General features: G+C 38.4%; 2 protein-coding genes across 2 annotated transcripts in view; one reads left to right on the top strand and one right to left on the bottom strand.

Moving 5' to 3' along the window:
- LOC121421150 (hyalin-like) overlaps window positions 1–4,537 on the bottom strand; it is a 38,384-nt gene extending 33,847 nt beyond the window's left edge. The window contains exon 1 of the mRNA XM_041615813.1: window positions 4,175–4,537. Within this exon, the coding sequence (XP_041471747.1) occupies window positions 4,175–4,262 (88 nt within the window). The 5' untranslated portion in view covers window positions 4,263–4,537. The remainder of the gene's footprint in view (window positions 1–4,174) is intronic.
- Window positions 4,538–8,089: 3,552 nt separating this feature from the next.
- LOC121421141 (serine/threonine-protein phosphatase 1 regulatory subunit 10-like) lies at window positions 8,090–12,583 on the top strand. The gene is made up of 2 exons (XM_041615800.1): window positions 8,090–8,321; window positions 11,418–12,583. The coding sequence occupies exons 1-2, from the start codon at window positions 8,267–8,269 to the stop codon at window positions 12,317–12,319; spliced, it is 957 nt and encodes a 318-aa protein (XP_041471734.1). The 5' UTR covers window positions 8,090–8,266; the 3' UTR covers window positions 12,320–12,583.
- Window positions 12,584–20,179: the final 7,596 nt, after the last annotated feature.

The raw sequence follows: 20,179 nt of genomic DNA, 5'->3' as shown, positions 1-20,179 counted from the left end.
GTTTCCTCGGGGTCACGGTCCGCCACTGGATACGACGCATTTGTTAAATCAATGCTAACTTACATTAGCTATACGATCATCAAAGGATTTTTTTCTCTCTTTTAGGGGGCATTAATTGTAGATTCCTACGAAGTTAATGGTTGTTATATTTAGGCCCATCGTACGAGTCCATGTGTTCGGCATTGTAGAAGGCCAAAGATAAAACCATAAAACAGAGACCGTGCGTGCAGATACTGTACGACTCCCTACCTTGCTCATACGATAGCCTTAAATGCGCTGGCGGATACCCGTACACTATACGATGCCCTCGCGCTAATCGTAAGAAATCCCTTTACGATAAGTTTATAGGGCTACGATCTCACGATTTCGACAGTTGCGTATAGCTCCGGGCTGAACATATTCGTATCCTCTGTACGATTACCGTAAATCCGTAAGTAATAAATACGATGATCGTGAGTACGTACGGAATTCTTACGATTCGCATGCCATCATACGAGTAGCAGTAGCCTTCGCGTTCATCATAAGAGAAACCTACGATAATCGTAAACCAAAATAATGTTAATGATGAATTAAGAGTGGTTATGTGATAGTTTATGACAAATCGAAAAATGAATACCAAAAGTAAATGTATACTTTTTCCTAAATGGCATGTAACACTTCAATGCAGACCAGGGGTGGAATCACAGGGAAGGGGTGGACAGAATTCCCCTCTATTTGACAAAAACAAATGAATAAAATTAAGGAGTGGGAAAAAGGAAGGGAAAATGACAGAAGTGAATAAAAAAGATAGGTATGGGCTCTCATTATTCAATTGAGGGAGGAAAAAACGCGACCTATAGTCTGTCGAGCCCCCCCCCCCCGCCCTCCGCCCCCTATCGAAATATACTGATGCCGCGCTCCCTGCTTAAATGTGAAATTGTTACCAGTGATGTTGTTGTCTGACCATTCTTTCATGCTTCAACAATAAAGTTCCTTTTGCCGGAATCATACTGGTAAAACAATGAATTAAAACTTACTAAAACCCAAGTTCATAATGCACAACAAATTTCTATTGTTAAAAAATCACGTATGAAACAATCAAATTAAATCAATATATTGACACAAAAATACATGGAACGAAATAGAAACCTAAGAAAATATACAATATACAAGAGTGATATATTTTGTCATTACTTTAAGATGGTATATGAACTATTGTTTGATTTTTCATAATAAAGTTGGTTTTTGAAGGGTGTGCGCGGTAAATTATACAATTAATATACATGATTGTTTGCTATTTCAATTCGTTTTTAACTTGCATGCTCTACTTATTTTTTTTTTCAATGCAATGTGTGCAAATAAAATGCATATTAGACTATTTCATGGTTGGTCTGACATGGTTTGTAGGAAATTTGTTTGTGAAAAAAAGTTAGAGTACATAAGAAAAATATTCCAACAAAAATATATCATGCAGTGCGGAATTTATTTACATTTGGCAAATGAAAAAAATCCACTACCCGTGGTAGAGCTACATGTTGACTATTTGTTCTTTCTCCCTTTTTTGGTCGGTGTAGCAGTGATCTAGTTCCACCGGCGGATACGGTATCCGCCGGTTCTTAACGGCAGATATCGTTCTTCACTCGGAACCACATCATATCTGCCGGGTTGACGCGGTTTGATTTTCTTATTACTGATTTTCATATTAAACTATATGAAAATGTTAGGTCCTATGTAATTTTGAAGGAAATTGGTATCTTGTGCATGCAGAACGAGAAACGATAGCAAGAACGATATCTGCCGAAGAGAAATTTCCTCGGAATCCTTCAGAGTACTGTTGGAACACGATCCGCCGGCAGATACAGTGGCCTAGAACCGTATTTTCATTTAGCGCCAAATTATCTGCCGCTAATCCAACAGTCTTTTCCCCACTTCTTTATTCCAACTTCCTCCCCTTCATTGGCGGCGGAAGCCAATAAATTTAGGGGGTGTCCACCTGAAATTTTGGGATGGACACATGTAAAAAATGGGACAAGCGCCCCAAAATTTTGTGACAAACAAAAAAAAAAAAAAAAAAAAAAAAAAGGTCATCAACCAAAATTTTAGGGGGGGGACAACATACGTTTCAGGGGGGGCCACGTGAATTTAGGGGGGACGCAAGAAAAAAAAGTTGACAAGCAAAAAAAAAAAAAAAAAAAAAAGGTTATCAACAAAAAATTTAGGGGGGACCGTCCCCCCACCTAAAATTTAGGGGGGGACACGTCCCCCCCGCTTCCGCCGCCTATGCTCCCCTTCCCCATCTGCATCCGATTTTGGAATGCTCTTCCTTATTAAGTAAAAGCAGTGGAAAAATTTCCTCACTTTAAGATTGCATTAAAGAAGCACCTAAAACTGGAATCTACTTGAGAACAGTATTACCAGTATAAAAATAAAACATTTTGTAGTTTGTTTTTAGTAAAGTAGATAATGTAGGGTATGATAGAATATAATTCTTGTTTTATATAAGGTATATTATTGTTTGCTTCAGGTATTTGCAAATTATTTGACTGATGGATATGTATTTTTTTTACCATATTCCAGTACTTGTCCTAGTAATGTATGTTTAATGGGTTTTTTTACTAACAAGAGGAACCCATTGAACATAAGCCTCTCGGCTTTCATGGGCTATCCTGTCAAGGTATTCTTCAATTTCATTGTAATCGCCTGTGATATTTTTGGCGAATAAAATCAATCAATCAATCAATGTATCTATCTATCAATTCTCTATCTTTTTGTCATTATATTTTCCTTCCCATCTTTCTCTCTCTCCCTTCCCGTTCTCCCCCTTCTCCCATTCTTCAACTCCCTCTCTCTCCCTCTCTCTTCCCCCCCCCCCCTCTCTCTATATCCGTTTCTACCATAAACGGGTGCACAGAAAACGTTATCACACCCTTCAAGAATCATTACTCTGTTTCCTTCTTTATATAAAAAAATGAAGAAAAAAAACAGAGGTCTTTGCATTGTTATTCATTTTGTATAGATCACACGTCCCATTGCCACGCTCACGTTCAACTCTATTGTATCGTTATATGGGCGTATAGCAGAATAAATATTTGCCGATCCCAAATGGTGGGTACCAGTCCAAGATATTTTTTTAGTGCGGAATACATATTTTCCAAGGAAAATACGACAAACTGACAAGGATGAATAAAAGAACACCAAAACTCATACCTCACAGAAATGACATTCATTCGTGACTCACAATTTTAGATTATTTTTTTTAAATACGTCGTCTTATTGCTTCTAATCTTGATTAGTGAGTGGTATTTAAAAAAAATGAACTAACATTTTGATAAGGAACACACATCCATTTATCATTTTTATTCAGTCTACCTTACAAAAGAAGTCGTATGACAGACGGGTTTTCACAATTGATCCCAAAACTTGGTTAACACCTTACTTTCATTCAAAGACACATGTAACATTAATATCATTGATATCTCTAACAAGCAATCTTCAAATAAAGACATTAATTCCTCACAAATTTCAAGAACGTCTGTAATTCACATAAAACTGTCATCTATATAGGCCTACACTGTGACAAAAAATGTATGTTTGTCGTTATCAAAAAATTTAAACAACGCTGTTTGTGAATCGCACAGTATATAGCTTTAACATTTTGAACAAGTGTTTAAAATTTTAAACAACAAAGTTTAAATAATTTAAGCATCGTGATTGTTTTAGATTTTAAACTGTTGTTTAAACTGTTTAAACAACTACTGAACGATTCAAAAAGTAAACAGCATTTTTAAAATTATTTTTTAACAGAATACACTATATGAAACTCATGCATGGTTATGGTTCAGTAATTTAAACTGAAAAGCAATTCATGTTTGAATTTATGGACCCGCTTTCGCAAAATCAAAGAACCTCTGTAATTTTGCTTAGTATCTAAGAACCTCTGTAATTTTGCTTAGTATCTTACATAGCCACACAAGAAAAGTGTTGAAAGATAAATGTATATGCAAAGAATAAATACTTCAAAAAATATCTGACCGCATGGCCACAAAATGTACCCTTCATAAAGAGGTATAATTCACGATATAACACACGAACATACGCACACACATCCCCCACTCTAACACACCTAACTTATTGTGAAAATCCCCCCCCCCCCCCCTATAAAAAGCTTCAATATTTAGAAGATAAAATATCTTACACTGTTGCGATAAAGACATGGCGACCAAAGCAAAGAAGAACACGAGACTGATAGTCTTATGCCCATCTTCATATTTAAACCTCATCATGACTATCCGATGTCTTAGTTGTCAATCCTTTCAAAACATTCCATGCAATGATTCAAATCTGTTTCTATACTCATTCTTCCTTCATGATCATGGCGAGTTGAAAAGGGCGTATCTCTTTGAATGACAGAAACTCGGATTGAAACTCCAGTTTATCGATGTCAGCGGGAACGAACTGAGCAGCAGGGTATACAGCAAGTGCACTGAAGCATGCATGCATGCTTTCTTCTCCTTCGGGCGGGACCAAGGTGCTATTATTTCTGTTTGGCCAGCAGATAATATTAATAATAATAATGATAATTATTATTATATTAATAATGATAATTATTATTATTAATTTCATTATTATTATTATCATCATCATCATGGATTTATTTATTATTATTACTATTATCATAAGGGCGGGGGATATTACATTTTGTAAGGAGTGTGCGACGCGACATTTCTTAAAAGAGTCCTTTTTGCCCCTGAAAGTTGATCAAAAACATAATAAAAGGCCTATGTCCATTCATATAGCGCAATTACTATGTGCATATACTCAACGATACCTTGATACTTGGCATCATATTATTAACCCGGCTGTAGCTGAGCCGCCATATTAATAGGCGCTAAAGCATTCAAGGAATAAATCCTACCGGGTACCATTCATCTCACCTGGGTCGAGTGCAGCACAATGTGGGTAAATTTCTTGGCGAAGGAAATTACGCCATATGGCTGGGATTCGAACCCACAACCCTCTGTTTCAAAGTCTGGAGACTAATCCACTATGCCACAACGATCCACGTTGATAGATAAATCGATAAATATTAATTTCTGTTACCATTGAAACATGTGCAAATATGTTAAACCAATTTTACTTCTTAGCAGAGATGAGATTTCCCTACGTCGCACAGTGTCGTCAACATCATCTCATAACTCTGAAAGTAAAAGGACCTAATGCATCATTGGGCATGAGTTTAATGTCACATGATTAAAATCAAAAGTCATCTGGGTCAAAGAGATGCATCAAAAACTCAGCCAAAGATAATCATAGATTCCGAGATATTTATATACGAAGAAGATCCTATTCTATGAAACTGTAACTCTTAGCCAATCAAACATTGAAAAAAAATGTAATTTCTGTTCACTATAGGCCAATTTCACTTTTCTTTCAAGCTTGTATATTTGACAAGTATGTTATGTTATGATCGTAGGTTCATGCTTTAACCGTTAACAATAATTCAAGGCCTTCAGATCTACAGTAGTATTTTTAAAACAAGGCCTCTCAGCATATGAGATCGACATTAAACAGAGAGGCAAAAAAAACTTACTGGCCTTAAAAAATGCCAATGGAGGGATATTGTAGCCTGTCATCAGGGCATCCGCAATATTGGTCCTTCGATCGTGATCCTGGCTCCCGCCCTGGCTTTGGAAGTTGGGAACTGCCATGTTTCACTGTTTGTTAGTGAATACATCGTAATACTGTTCTGAACAGAGGAAGTGAGTTTCATCTCTAATACCGATTAAACGAGAATGCTAGCACTGTGAGACATTGCTCTTTGGTTATTATTTAAATACTTCGTCAGTTGGAATGGAATGACGTTCATTATATTGAATTGCTAAACTAGAATACGTTCATCGTTTATTTGAGCAAATTTGATCAATATGATTGGCTGGAACTTAAACAACATGTCTCTCTAATTAACAATAGCGTCGTCCATTGAGTTAAATAATATAACCGGGTCGTTCGTTATTCCGAAGGTTCGTCAGTCAGAAAACGAAGTAAGCTTCGTTAGTCCAAAACGAAATAAGGTTTATTAATCCGAAAATGAAATAAGGATCGTTAATCCGAAAAAGGAAATAATCTGCGGCGAAACCGGTGAAGCAGGAAGGACAAGCGCGTGTTGGATGGGGAGGAAGGGGGAGAAACAGCGTTCTGTTTAGTTGTTATGAGGATGGAAAGGCAGGGCGGCAGAACGTATTTTTGTTTGGGGGCAAAGCCAAATAGGGCACAAAATGGGTATTTGGAGCAAACGAATATTCACCATGGAGTCGTTGTGTGTTTTGTAGTAATTAAGATAAGAAAGGCTGTTTTGTCCCGCCCCAGCCCCCCCCCCCAAAAAAAGGGGTGGGTCCATGTTCCTGTTTGAGGTCTTAATCGCTCCTATCTGGTCCAAACAATCCCCACCCCCCCGTAGAGCGATTTATTTTAAAGCCTTGTAAGTGGCAAACATGAAAAGAATGGCGCTTTTAGTAGAAATTTTGAATTCGAACAAAACAATTTCAAAATGCATCAAGACTCCCCTAGCGAAATTGACAGGTCTGGCAATGAGAGATAAACATTATGAACTAGCCTCATTAGCCTCTTTTTTAGTTGTTGTCCGAAAATTATTGCCCCTTCGTTTAAGGTTTTCCGAGTACACGACTGCATTCAAAACCGAAAGAAAAAAGTGTAGGGGAAGGCGGGGTAAGGTGTGACAGTTTTTGCATGTTAGAACTGATAGGATTAATAATCTCGTCGAAATAAGTACCTTGCTTTGAAATTTAATACTTCTGAAATATTTTCCACCCATATATAACTTTCTATCCCCACACTGAAAGTCATCGTGACCTTTTAAAAAAACGATGTCAAATGGCTCAACTTGCCCCATATATGGGGTAAGTTTGAGCCACCTTCTGGGGTAAGTTGAGCCACAAAAACTATGTACAAAATGTATGAGAGGAGAACCAGCATGTCAATTTTTTGTTTAAAGTCTTTTCACTTGCTAATTCTCTATAAATACTAACATCCTTTAAAAGGAAAAGAGCAGTCATGTAAATTTGCTCCTTTCAGCCAGCATTTCAATCGATTTTTATGGTTTGTTTGTTTTTTAAGATACATTACCATAGGAATTACCATGGCTCAACTTGCCCCATGCTGTTTGGCTCAACTTACCCCAGTCTGAACTTAGTGCGATAATTTTGTATCCACACATTTATTATGCATCCATCATATAAAAGACTATGACAAGAATGAAGATACATACCTGGACTAATAATGTTGTTATCACGTCTTTATTATATTCAAAGACGTGTGTGTTTATAAAGCACTTATCTATTTCACACTCTTTTTTACTTTTTTGGCTGAAATTCATGTTTTTTCCCTCTAAAAAACTTATTTTTGTTTCAAAGTTGAAAACAATGTGGCGGGGTTAGGGGTTATGCTATCGGTCATCAATACATGACACCACCACAATGTCTGACTCATTCATTATTGGCCTGGGGCTGGTGGCTCAACTTGCCCCTATGCTCAACTTACCCCGCCTTCCCCTACTTATATCCGCGAGATTGTAAGGCCATTGTCTGTGGTGTCATCCAAAACATGGCTCTACAGGATATCCGAACCGATATCCGAAGATGATCATGAGGTAATGCCATCCGGTACCAAGCACTCTCTAAAACAATGAGCAATAAATTTATGCGAATGAAAGTTGACCAGGGTCGGGTAACACAAAGGTTAGCGATTGATCGTACGCTTGATTTCTACGATTGATTGTACATTGCAGCCAATGGAATCAATCGTAGAAAAATGTTCTACGATCATTTGCTATTCTTTATGTTACGGGCTCCAGGTCACCCGGATCATGTTTTGATATTGAAAAGAGTAACCAGGTGAGCATTTCACTAAACAGTAAAGTAAGGGATTTCCACTGAAAACTGTTATAAGCTACTGAAAATCCTCGCATCTGATTGGCTTAGAGCAAATTTGTCCAGTGAAAACCATTGACACGATGCCTCAACGAAACGTTTCCCGAGTAAATAACAACAAACTAAAAAAGCAATAAATGATTTAACCAGGTAATACGTGGAAAAGCCTGACACGGTTTGGTACGAGGGCGGTTCTCGTCTGGGAGAGAAAGTGTATAAATACAGTGATCTTAAACAGAATTTAATCAGGTTTGGAGCTGATCCTGTCATCCTGAGAAGCTATCAATACACGGAAAGAATTCAAACTTACGGGACTGGAGTGAAACCCCCAATACGTTAACATGGAGTTGAAAGCAACTGTGATCGTTGCTATCCTGGCTGCACTTGCTATGTCAGGTAAGCTCTCAAATTTCAATTTCGATCATCTAAAAGTATTTTACACAAGACGATATTTTGATTATCGCAATTCATTGATAGGAATCATAATTATTTCTATTTTGTTTGTTAAAGGAGGACTTCATATCATTATCAATCATCACTGCTGTATCGATGGGGAGGGGGCTAGGGGGTAGTCCCCAAACGTTCCGTGACCAAACTAAATTTTCATTTAGGAAGGAGTGAAATATGATTTTATTTTCTGAAAATGAAAAAAAATGTTGCAAATTAAAATCTTAGAAGGTCAAAATTTTCCCTCGCGATTAAAAAAATATTTCCCCCATACGCCAGGTTTTCATCTGTCATTATCATTATTTATTGTCATCATCATCACCATCATCGTCATTATTATTATTATCATTACTACTGTTATTGTTATTTGGGGAAGGGGAGGGTGATTATGGCTTTGCCAAAAGTTGTAACTCGTAATTCAACATTAATCATGAGTATTCAGTATTCTGAGTTTGTCGGGGAATTGCTAATACAAAAGAAACTTGCCTAAGTCAAAATGGTTTATGTCCTATAATCTGTCAAATATTTTTCGAGTTTACTATGACTATACAGTGCGTATCAAAAAAAAGTTTACACTTTGAAAAAGACCTGGGAATTAAAAAAAATACAACATGTGGGTATTTTTTCACATATAATCTTAGGTTTGGGTCTCATCTATCAAATGAAAGTAAAAGTTTTGACAGAATGTTACACTTGAGTGAGCACTGTCCATTTTTGTAAAGCTCGCAGAAATCTGTTTGCGCAGAAATGCTCGTTTTCACGCTGTGTTAAGTGGAAAGGGAGAAATCAAACTTACCCTGCGACACACTTCCCTTGCACTTTTAGTCAATTGAAATCAAACGGATACATTCAACCATCTTGTAACAATTTTGCCGCCCAAATTTACATTTCAACACTTAAGAAGCATAACCTTTAACCTTTTTGTGCCGGCTGGATCTTAGAACATAAGTGAATCCGAACAAAAGTTTATTTCAGACATCTTTATCATTTTTTCACTAAGTCTTTATCATTTAAAGTGGGTTTATATTTCATTTTTCATTTAATACTTGTTTCTCCACATTTTTCTCAAGCTTGACAATGATTATCAAAATGAAAATCAAGCCTTAGCCATTTCATGTAAATTACAGCTCAGTGTAAAGCAAATATCGTCACGATGTCCTCGGTGTGTGGGGAAGTGGGGTGGGGCGCTATGCATTCTTCGAAGTGTTTTTGGCAAGGAAACAAGTTTAAAAAGGTAAAAGATACCTTCAAATCTATTTTCTTAGCTAAATTTCACATGTTCTTCATGATTAAGTTCTACTTTTATCCGCATAACTGTTTAAAAGTTCTGCGCAAATAATTTTTCACTAACTTTTCAAAAGTTAGTGGTGCTCACTCAAACGGAAATATTTTTCGACAGTTATATCGTCATTTGCTTAAATGGATCTGTACCAATGTTAAAGTGTGGAAAAATCTTCAGGAAATTACAAATGTATAATTTTATAGGATTTTTTCAAAGTGTAAACTTTTTTTGATACGCACTGTACATGAATAGTGTCACATCGAACCAAACAAACAATGAAATTTTTATTGTTGTTATAAATTCGGACTATAAGAACTAAATCATCATAAATCTTTAATCCAGGCGCGGATCCAGGAGGGGGCCGAGCCGGCCCCGCCCCCCCCCCCCCTATTTTTTGACAACATGCAGAAAAAAGTTTACTCTTTACCTTGATAGAAACTACGAAAAACAGAAAGAAAAGTAAGAAAGAGGTATTTTACCCATGATGTGTAATTTACAGCCTCGTAACGACCGGCCCGACCCCGAAAGGAAACAAAAAAAAGGTGAGGGGAAGAATTGGAAAATAGACTTCATATAAAAATTTTCGCTCGCGCTTCGCGCTCGCATTGCCTGTGTAATGAATCTCATTCAAGAGGGTTAAATGACACTAATATATAACCAGTATATATACAATATATCCAGTTCTGATATCAATTTGCATACAATTCTCTAGCACATCAAGCATTTATTATTTTGTTTGATTTACACAAATTGTTAATGTGTATCAAAATGTTCGGCTTGCGCTGCGCGCTCGCATTGTTTAATATGTGAGATACCTATGCTCTTTGGAAATTCTTACCAAAATTTGTCAAAATGCCCCTTTATCATGTCAGTATATAAAGAAATTAAGCTCATGCTTCGCGCTCGCATTTAATTGTTTGAGACGCACAGCTTGTTTATTTAAATAAAAACGCGCTTAGACTGTTGATTTTTTTCAGGTCGGAATATCAGAAATTTTGAGCTCGCGCTTCGCACTCTCATTATTTATTTGGTGATACTTGTATCCTCTTTAATAATCACTAAAAATTGTCCTAATTGAGTCACTTTTCACGTTACTATATGATAAAATTTCGGCTCGCGCTTCGCGCTCGCATTGTTTAGTTGGATAACTATCTTTGTTCATGATTATAAAGACTGCTCTGAATCTTCAGTTCTAAGGACATAAAATATGAAAGATTTTTAGCTCGCGCTCGCATTATATATTAAGACCACATGAGATACCTAATATTGTTTATAGCAATGAAAACTAACATATACTTAGAACTTCAGTCTTTAGTTAGGACTACCCCGTGAAAAACCAACAAAAAAAAGCAAGATTGTAGCGGCCAATCGAGAAAAATGTTGTTCAAAATATTTTTCGGCCCCCCCCCCCCCCCTATTGGCGAAAGCTGGATCCGCCCCTGTAATCAGATTAAATATATCTGAAATATCAGACATAGCAAGAAATATAGGCCTAGGCAAGGCATAAATTGGTAAAATGAACATTATAATATATATATATGTGACAGAAATATTCTTACAGCAGTGTCACTATAACAATATAATGAGGTAAATTGCCACAGTATCTGCCCCCCCCCCCCATCCCCATCGTCCCAATGCTCAAGTGATCAGATCGACGGCCCCTGGGGGCATCGGAAAAAGTTTCATATCATTGGAATCCTGAAGGCTTTAAAAATTAATTAATAGGAATGATAAAGTTTTCTGTACCTTTACCTCTTTTACAGCTCATGCACGAAGAGGTGGTCGTGGAGGTATGGGGCCTGGGAGACAGAGGGGAGATGGTCTTTTCGGAGGAAGGCCTGACGGGTTGCCAATGGGCGGGCCAAGGCGAGGAGGTGGTGGAATGATGGATGGAAGGAGGTTTGATGGCCCCGGATTAGGACTAGGTGCCCCTGAGATGGACCAACGAAGACAATTTGGTGGTCCGATGGGTGGTGGAAGAAGATCTGACGGTCCTTTCCGTGGCTCTAGACCTGAAGGAGTCGGAAGGCCTTTCTTCGGTCAAGACGGAACCAGACGTGGTGGTGGAGAAGAAGAAACCGCAGATGCCTCCAAATCAATCTTTGATCGTTTTGGACTCGGTCCGCTTTTTAGAGGACAATCGCGAGGTTGGGATCGTCTTCAAGATCAAGGAGAAGGTCAACAGCATAACGACAGCAGCGAAGAGGATGGAGGTCATCGTCACCATCACCATCGCTACCACCCCCACCACCATCACCACCGTCATAACCGTACTGAAGGCCACCGCCGTCATAACCGTACTGAAGGCCACCGCCCTCACAACAAGACGGGAGATTACCCCCATCGCCATCACAACAAGACCGGAGACCGGGATTGGGACGGACCAAGATTCCAGATGAGGCCGTTCCGGTTCTTCAAAAACTGGCCATTTGGAAGACACAACCGAACCGGCGAGGAAGGATCTCACGGACATGATGGCCGCCGCCATCCCTTTGGCAAGTTCCCAGGACGCTGGGGGTCACATGAAAGCGAGGAGGAAGAGGAGGAGCAAGTGCAGGAGTCAACAACTAGGGAAAATGCAACCCCATCTTCCCCATCGGAAGTGATAACACCATCCTCCCAACCGGAAGTGATTGAAATTGCAATCAATGACAATGAAATATAAACTAATGTCATCGGACAACTGCAATTTCTTTTTTAAATGACTGATACGGTAAAAATGAAGTCATCCATGTCTTTCCTCTAGTATTGACTGATAAAAATTCCTGACGATGTTTCATCGATTCTCAGGCCGGGCATCCATATATATTTTTTTAGTCATAAACAGACATGAAAATTGAATGGAGATACAACACGCTTCATCATGAATTAGACCTTTAATTCATTATTGAAAGACTTGTAAAATAAACATGATAAATATCATACCAGACTCATGTTCTTTCATAGCATTACTTTTTCATACACTACTATAGATAAAGTTTACATAATTTCTGAAAGAGAAAAGTAGAGAATGTGATATTATGGGTTGATTTTTTTCGATTCATTTAGAGAGAGGTATAGGGGTGGATGGGAAAAAGGAGACTCCAAATAATTATCGGAGTGAACATGGTGAAAGCTCGGAAAGAAAATTGGGGAGAGATGTGCATGGGAAACTTTATATGCGTGTGAAGTGATACAGACAGAAGCTTGAAAGGAGACCCAGAGAAACAATGATAGAGAAAAAAATCAATAAACAGACATGAAAGATTGGGTGTAGAAAGATCATGAAGACATATAGAGAGGAAGAGTGATGGATATAATTATAGAGGTTGAAGAGAAGAGAGGAAAGGGGGAAAGGATGGGGGGTGCGGGGGGTGTCACTATAACAATATAATGAGGTAAATTGCCACAGTATCTGCCCCCCCCCCATCCCCATCGTCCCAATGCTCAAGTGATCAGATCGACGGCCCCCGGGGGCCACTTCATTGACGAGTGGATACCATGCGCGACCATGGGGTCTCGAAAAGCCCTATAACAAGACAGTATTTTCCATATTGGCGTGTGAAACCCTACCCTTAGCAGGTATTGGAAACAAAACGATACCTTTGGCAAGTAATTGAACCCCTAAAGAAGTACAGCGATATTTAAATTGTTATATGTCACGGACTACCGTTACCTTTACCGACATCATTTGGTTTAGTACGGCAAAAAGTACAACTTTTATAGAACATTTTAGTGTTTTACCCTCGCAAATTTGACCCTAAACACGTCGGTAGCTTTCCTCGCGAAATAGATACTATTTTCCCATTAGTGTTTTTGACACCCTTATTGACACCCTATCTTGAAAAAGACCCCGGGGGGCCACTTCCATTCACGAGTGGATACCATGCGCGACCATGGGGTCTCGAAAAGCACCCTAAACACGTAATTTCCATATTCTGAAAATGCACCCCTTAACAAGTATTGGCGTGTGAAACCCTACCCTTAACAAGTATTGGAAACAAAACGATACTCTTGGCAAATATTCCCTGAAATGAACCCCTAAACAAGTACAGGAATGTTTTATTGTTATGGGTCCTTCAGGGGGTCGCCGGCTTTACCTTATTTGGTTTAGTACGACCCCACCTTCTACACCTCGCGCAAATCGGACTCTAAACACGAAGTGTTGGGGCAAAAAGGAAATCCTTTATAAAACATTTTAATTTTGTTTTATCATCCCCGCAAATTCGACCCTAAACACGTAATTTTCCTAGCGAAATAGATACCCTTTTTTCATTATTTTTGTGTTTTTGACACCCTTATCACGTTACGTACGTAACGTGCCCTATCGTGAAAAAGACATCCTTTTTACGTGTTTTTTGGTCGCGCATGGTATCCACTCGTCAATGTAAGTGGCCCCCCCCCCGGGAAAAAGACATTCTTTTTACGTGTTTTTTTTTTGTCGCGCATGGTATCCACTCGTCAATGGAAGTGCCCCCCCCCCCCGGGCAACTGCCATGTGATACGAATGTAACTAACAATTCTGGACATATCTCGAGGTGAGGTGATTCATTGGCCGGTCTGCTTGCCTTTGCCAAGACGTTGCCAGGAAGAGTCCGCTCCAAGGGTCCGCGCCGTACCGCGCATGCACGCCAGAATTACATAGATTGCAGCTTTCTCCTATATGTAGGCCTATATGGGGAAGTGTATGGCGCAATAATGGCGTATTTAACACCCGGGGGGGGGGGCACTTCCATTCACGAGTGGATACCATGCGCGACCATGGGGTCTCGGAAAGCACCCTAAACACGTGATTTCCAAATGCTGAAAAAATGCACCCCTAACAAGTATTGGCGTGTGAAATACTACCCTTAACAAGTATTGGAAACAAAACCGTTTTTGACAAATATTCCGCCTTGAAATGAACCCCTAAACAAGTACAGGAGTGTTTTATTATTAAGGGTCATGTGGTCGTCGGCTTTACCTTAAATGGTTTAGTACGACTACACCTCGCGCAAATCGGACTCTAAACACTAAGTATTTGGGCAAAAAGGACATCCTTTATAAAGCATTTTAATTTTGTTGTATCATCCCCGCAAATAAGACCTTAAACACGTAATTTTCCTAGTGAAAAAGATACCCTTTTTTCATTATTTTTGTGTTTTTGACACCCTTATCACGTTACGTACGTAACATGCCCTATCGTGAAAAAGACATCCTTTTTACGTGTTTTTCTGGTCGCGCATGGTATCCATTCGTAAATGTAAGTGGCCCCTCCGGGATTTAACACCTTTCGGAAATAGATCACCCAGAGTAGAACAAGATCAGCATACGCAATGTTGCTGGAAATTGCACATAATATAGTCTTGAAGGTTGGCTGAAGACTTTCTCGCTGGAGCACCGAGTACGTTGAATGGGGTTTACACTTATCCAAGACGTCTCTCAATAATGATCCAGGCATTACCACTGATGCTTTTCACAAAGTAGTCTGGGATGAGCAAATATAATCATTCCCCATGGAAGCTTACACCCATTTGACTTTAACTGATTTCTCTCCTTTCATCTTTAAACCCTTAATGTCATTAAAATTCTATGTACTTCTCCATGCACTATACTCTTAGACATGGGCGGAAATCCCAGGGGGGCAGGGGGACATGTCCCCCCCTACGATGTTGGAAAGGGTGTGGGACATAATATCAAATGTCCCCCTACTATTTGTGGTCTTTTATTATAGAAAAAAATACATAATTCAAAATCGAAATTATACACAAGTATCCTCGAATTGAGAAATATATATACAAATAGTTTTTGTTAAGAACTTGGATAGGAAAAAAAAGGCATACCGGCCCGACTATTCTCGAACTCGCATCTAGCCCTATATGCCAGCCAAAGAGTGATGACATTGATGACATCGATGGCCATTGTCAATTTCATAACTAATAAAAATGACAAAAAAGAAAATCGCCTCTGGATACTTATCAGGTAAATTTAGTGCATAGATGGTAGACGAGAATGTTCCATACCCCGTAAAACACATCTTTGTTAAATCAATTCATTTTCCCTTTATTCCAAATTTACTTGGAAATATAAGAATATTTTCATTGTTCGCGTACTCAGTAAAAAGAATAGTTTTCATGAGTTATGATTAATCCTTCGCAGTGAATTTTAGCTATGTTTAATCCCCCAAAATTTGTTTAAAATACTCTATTATATTCCATTTTTACACAAAATTCCTGCCGTGGGAGGGGTCAGCATAGGTAGATCGAGGGGGCGAAGCGGCGGCCCACCCCCTATTGGCGGCGCAAAATATGAAGGTTAAGGCCTGGTCACACCGCCCGAGCGTTGTTGGAGCGGTCGTGGAGCGGAGAAAAAAATCATCACCGCTCGCTACCGTTTACCATTTTCGATTTTTTTTTTGCTTTCGATTTTTGTTTTCCATTTTTTCCCCAAATTTTGTGAGCGAAATTCGACCCCCTCTCCCTACCGCTCTACGACCGCTCCAACAACGCTCGGGCGGTGTGACCAGTCCTTTAGGAGAAAAATAAGAAGAAAGACGAGGAAGAAAATTAAATGATAGAAGGGGAGGGGAATAACTGGAGAAAAGAAAACTTTTAGGTCATAGTATAAAATACAAAAATCGCTCGCGCTTTGCAATGATACACAGCCATCTCTTTATTTCAAAACATGCTAAAAAAATTTCTTCACTTTTTAGATCGAAATAATATAAAATCAAATCATTAATTCAGGAAAATATCCATCTTTTTCATAATTTGTAGGTTTAAACCTATAAAAAAAAATAGCTCGCGCTTTGCGCTCACATTGCTTCTGGAGATAAACTGCTTGTTCTTTATTTCAAAAAGTGCTTGAAAGATCCAGTTTTCAGATCTGAATATTAAAAAAATCATTTCGCGCTCGCATCAGCAGTATGGTTGGGTCAGACACTATCCTGTTTATTGATTTAAGGTGAAAAGAAGATGACTTTTTGGGTCGGAAATAAAAAAAAAAACCAGGACACGCTTCGCGCTAACATTAATTAAAATTTAGTTAGATAGCTACCCTGTCCTTGATTTTAAAATATGCTAATAATACAAATTTTTAGGCTGGGAATGACATATCTTCAGCACACACTTCGCGCTCGAATCTAGTATTGTTTAGTAAAATTCCTATTCTGTTCATGATTTGAAAAAGTGTTACGATTCATTGTCCAGTTTTAGGTTGGAAAATACAAACTTTCAGCTCGCCCTTCACGCCTGCATTAATAATATTGTTTAGATTTCCTATCCTGTTTTCAAGGTGCTATGAATGTCCAGTTTTTAGTTTAGAAAATCAAAAAAAAATTCAGCTCGCGCTTCGCGCTCGCATTCAATGTTTAGATTCCTATTCCGTATTCCGTTCATTATTAAGTGCTAAGTATGTCCAGTTTTTAGGTTGGAAAATCAAAAGGGCTTCCAACTCACGCTTCGCGCTCGCGTTAATTGTTTAGATTCATATCCTGTTCACATTGTTTTTAAAGTGCTATGAATGTCGAGTTTTTAGGTTGGAAAATTAAAAAATTTCAGCTCGCGCTCGCATCTATTATTTAGTTAAATTCCTATCCTATTCATGATTTTATTTTTTGTTTAATTCCCAATTAAAATTGTTTCTTTTCTTCAACTCCCAAACACTCTTACAAATTAATTTCCCATCCTGAACATCATCCACAGGCTACATTTTCAATCACATACAAAACTATCCTTACAAAGATCTGAAGTTCATTAACTTGATTACCAGCAACATGAAAATTAATTTAATCTTTACTAAGCCAGTCATCTTATCCCGACACTCTAAAAATATTCAATGGGAAAAAATTGCTCCATGAGGGTAATTATGTGTCCAATCAACATTGGGTATTTCTTTTGGGCATTTTTATTTATTCAGTGTGATGACTGGAAATTTTGCCCATTCTAAAGTAATTCCTACGATTTTCTTTAACCTTACTAGACAATATGCTTCCGCAAAGGGTAGAATACTGCCCCAAATTGATTGGGCACCTATTATTTGTGATGCCCGGGCACCATGGCCCTGGGAAGCGGGGGTGCTGGGCAGTGGCGTACCTAGGATTTTTCATGGGGGGGGGGCAAAACCGTCCGCCCAAAAATTTGAGAAGCAAAAAAAAAAGGTTTTTAATCACAAATAAAGGATTTCGTACCCAAAAAGAAAAAAAATTACAAGCAAAAAAAAAAAAAATCTTCAATTTCGTCGGGGGGGGGGGGGCAATAGAGGTCTTCAGGTCTTCAAGCTCGTCAGGGGGGGAGGGGAACAGGTTTTTCAAGCTCGTCAGGGGGGGGGGCAGACTGCCCCCTCTGCCCCCCCCCCCCCCCACCCCACGTAGGTACGCTAATGGTGCTGGGAGTGCTGATCTAAGCACCCAACAAATTTCATTGGGTATGTTGCGTGTATTATTTTCCATAGGCAGTACCCCCAGGAATTCTGGAAGATGTGTAAAATTGGGGGGAAAAGGGTAATAAAAAAAACTTTATTTTGTAGTGAAACCTCTTGTTTTTGCTTTCCAAATTTACATCAGCACCCCCAGTCAAAAAATCGTTCCAGGGCCCTGCCGGGCACGCGATTACGAAATTACGCAACATTTTGTAATTAGTACAAGTCAGAACAAAAATAAAAACGTAATGTACAAAGTCAATACAAAATCTCTCTCATCTAAAATTTACAAATTATGAGTGTACTTTCTCACTTGATTGACAATAGTCCTTTGATTTTATGCTATTTATGAATGAAATAATGTCACCGATGATATTTGTCTAAAAAACAATAAAAATTAATATTGAAATAACTAAGAAAGTAGTAGTAGTAGTGGAATTTTTGGTTTGTCAGTTGGGAATGCCACAAAGAATAGTTTCATCAAAAATTAGCTTCCTAGAAGTGAATAAGAGCACAAAGTATGATGAATAAATCATTCATAGGATCCCTAGTCCATGGTGTAGGATGGAAGTAGAAAGAGCAAATGACTGTCATAGTTAGTGAAATGTTAGTGAAAGCTCTTTGTCATCCCCTAACTCTTTCAAAAAATGAAAATCAATAGATAAAGGTGCTCACAAGCGGAAACTTGTCGACAGTAATATTGTCATTCGCATACAAAGGCTTGTTTGAAAAAGCTTCATATACGGTTACGGTATGACAATGACAATGATTTTATTTCTTGACGGCCCCTCCTGGGGGCATGGAAGAAATATAACAACTTATAACAATGGCAATAATAGGCATGAGAAAAATACAATGGTAACAAAAATAAAAAATAAAGAAAAAGAAAGAAAAAAAAAAGAATCAAACATGATGATAACGAACATATGTACAATACAAGATCAATAATAGAAACGGGCACAAATTAACCACCCCACCCCAGACATGCCAGAGAGTATCTGGAGACCGGTACAAAGACATACCCCACTGAGCATGTGTGGGCGCAATTCAACAAAATCTGAAATCATGCCCTAATACGAGAAAGTAACCAAAACAGCAACTACATTTAAGATGATTTTAAAATTTTGACATAATGAATTTACAAAACCCTGACAAATTTTTCATGTCTTTTGTATTTCTCATATTAAACAGCTTGTGCATTTTAATCACATTTGGTCTAACAGAATAATACCCTCTAATTAAAGCTTTCCTTTCATTTTTAAAAGCAGGACAATTTAACACAAAATGAAACTCGTCACCCGGCTCATGCGAGTCACATAAAGTAAAAGATTGCAAACCTTGATTAGGCAAGTAACGACCATTGGCAACAGGCAATCTATGATTTCCACAACGATATTTACAGAGTTCAATCCTATCTGCAAAATCTAACTTCACTAAATATATAGTTCTCAAAGCCAAAATCTTGTTTGAATATCCTTCTATTAAGTCAGTTTTCCATTCCTGTTTGGCAATTTATATCATCCAATCTGAGACTCACAGTTGACTTAACCCACTTAACGTCCAAGACCATGCATATTCTCAGCACTCCACAAGTTAGACATCCCACATCTTTCCAAAATATCTTTTACTTTAACTATCCATGGTGACTTATGTAGGTCCCTATTATGAAGCCTATAAATCATACTTGACAACTTAGATTTTCCATTTACACTTTGACGAATCCTAGCCCAAAAAATTATCATACGCTTTTCAATAGTATAATGCAAACTGACTCTTCCCAATTCACCATATGCCATGCAATTTGCAGATCCTCGACTAAGCCCAAGGAGGCTTTTTAAAAACTTCTTATGAAACATTTCGATACCATCTACATCACCAAAACCCCAAATTTCACTTCCATATAACAATATTGGTACCACCAACTGATCAAACAATTCACATTGAATGTCCAAAGGCAAACTCAACACCTTGGCCTTAATTAAGATTAATTGCTCTCCTAGCCTGATTATAGGAGCCATTGTAATCATAGGCGGCGGAAGCAGGGGGGACAGGGGGGACGTGTCCCCCCTAAATTTGGGGAGGGGGGACGGTCCCCCCCTAAATTTTTAGTTGATGACCTTTTTTTAAAAATTTTGGTTGTCCCCTCCTA

The sequence above is a fragment of the Lytechinus variegatus genome, chromosome 1 (genome assembly GCF_018143015.1).
Source record: "Lytechinus variegatus isolate NC3 chromosome 1, Lvar_3.0, whole genome shotgun sequence".
Taxonomy (NCBI): Eukaryota; Metazoa; Echinodermata; class Echinoidea; order Temnopleuroida; family Toxopneustidae; genus Lytechinus; species Lytechinus variegatus.
This window is presented reverse-complemented; position numbering and strand designations above follow the sequence as displayed.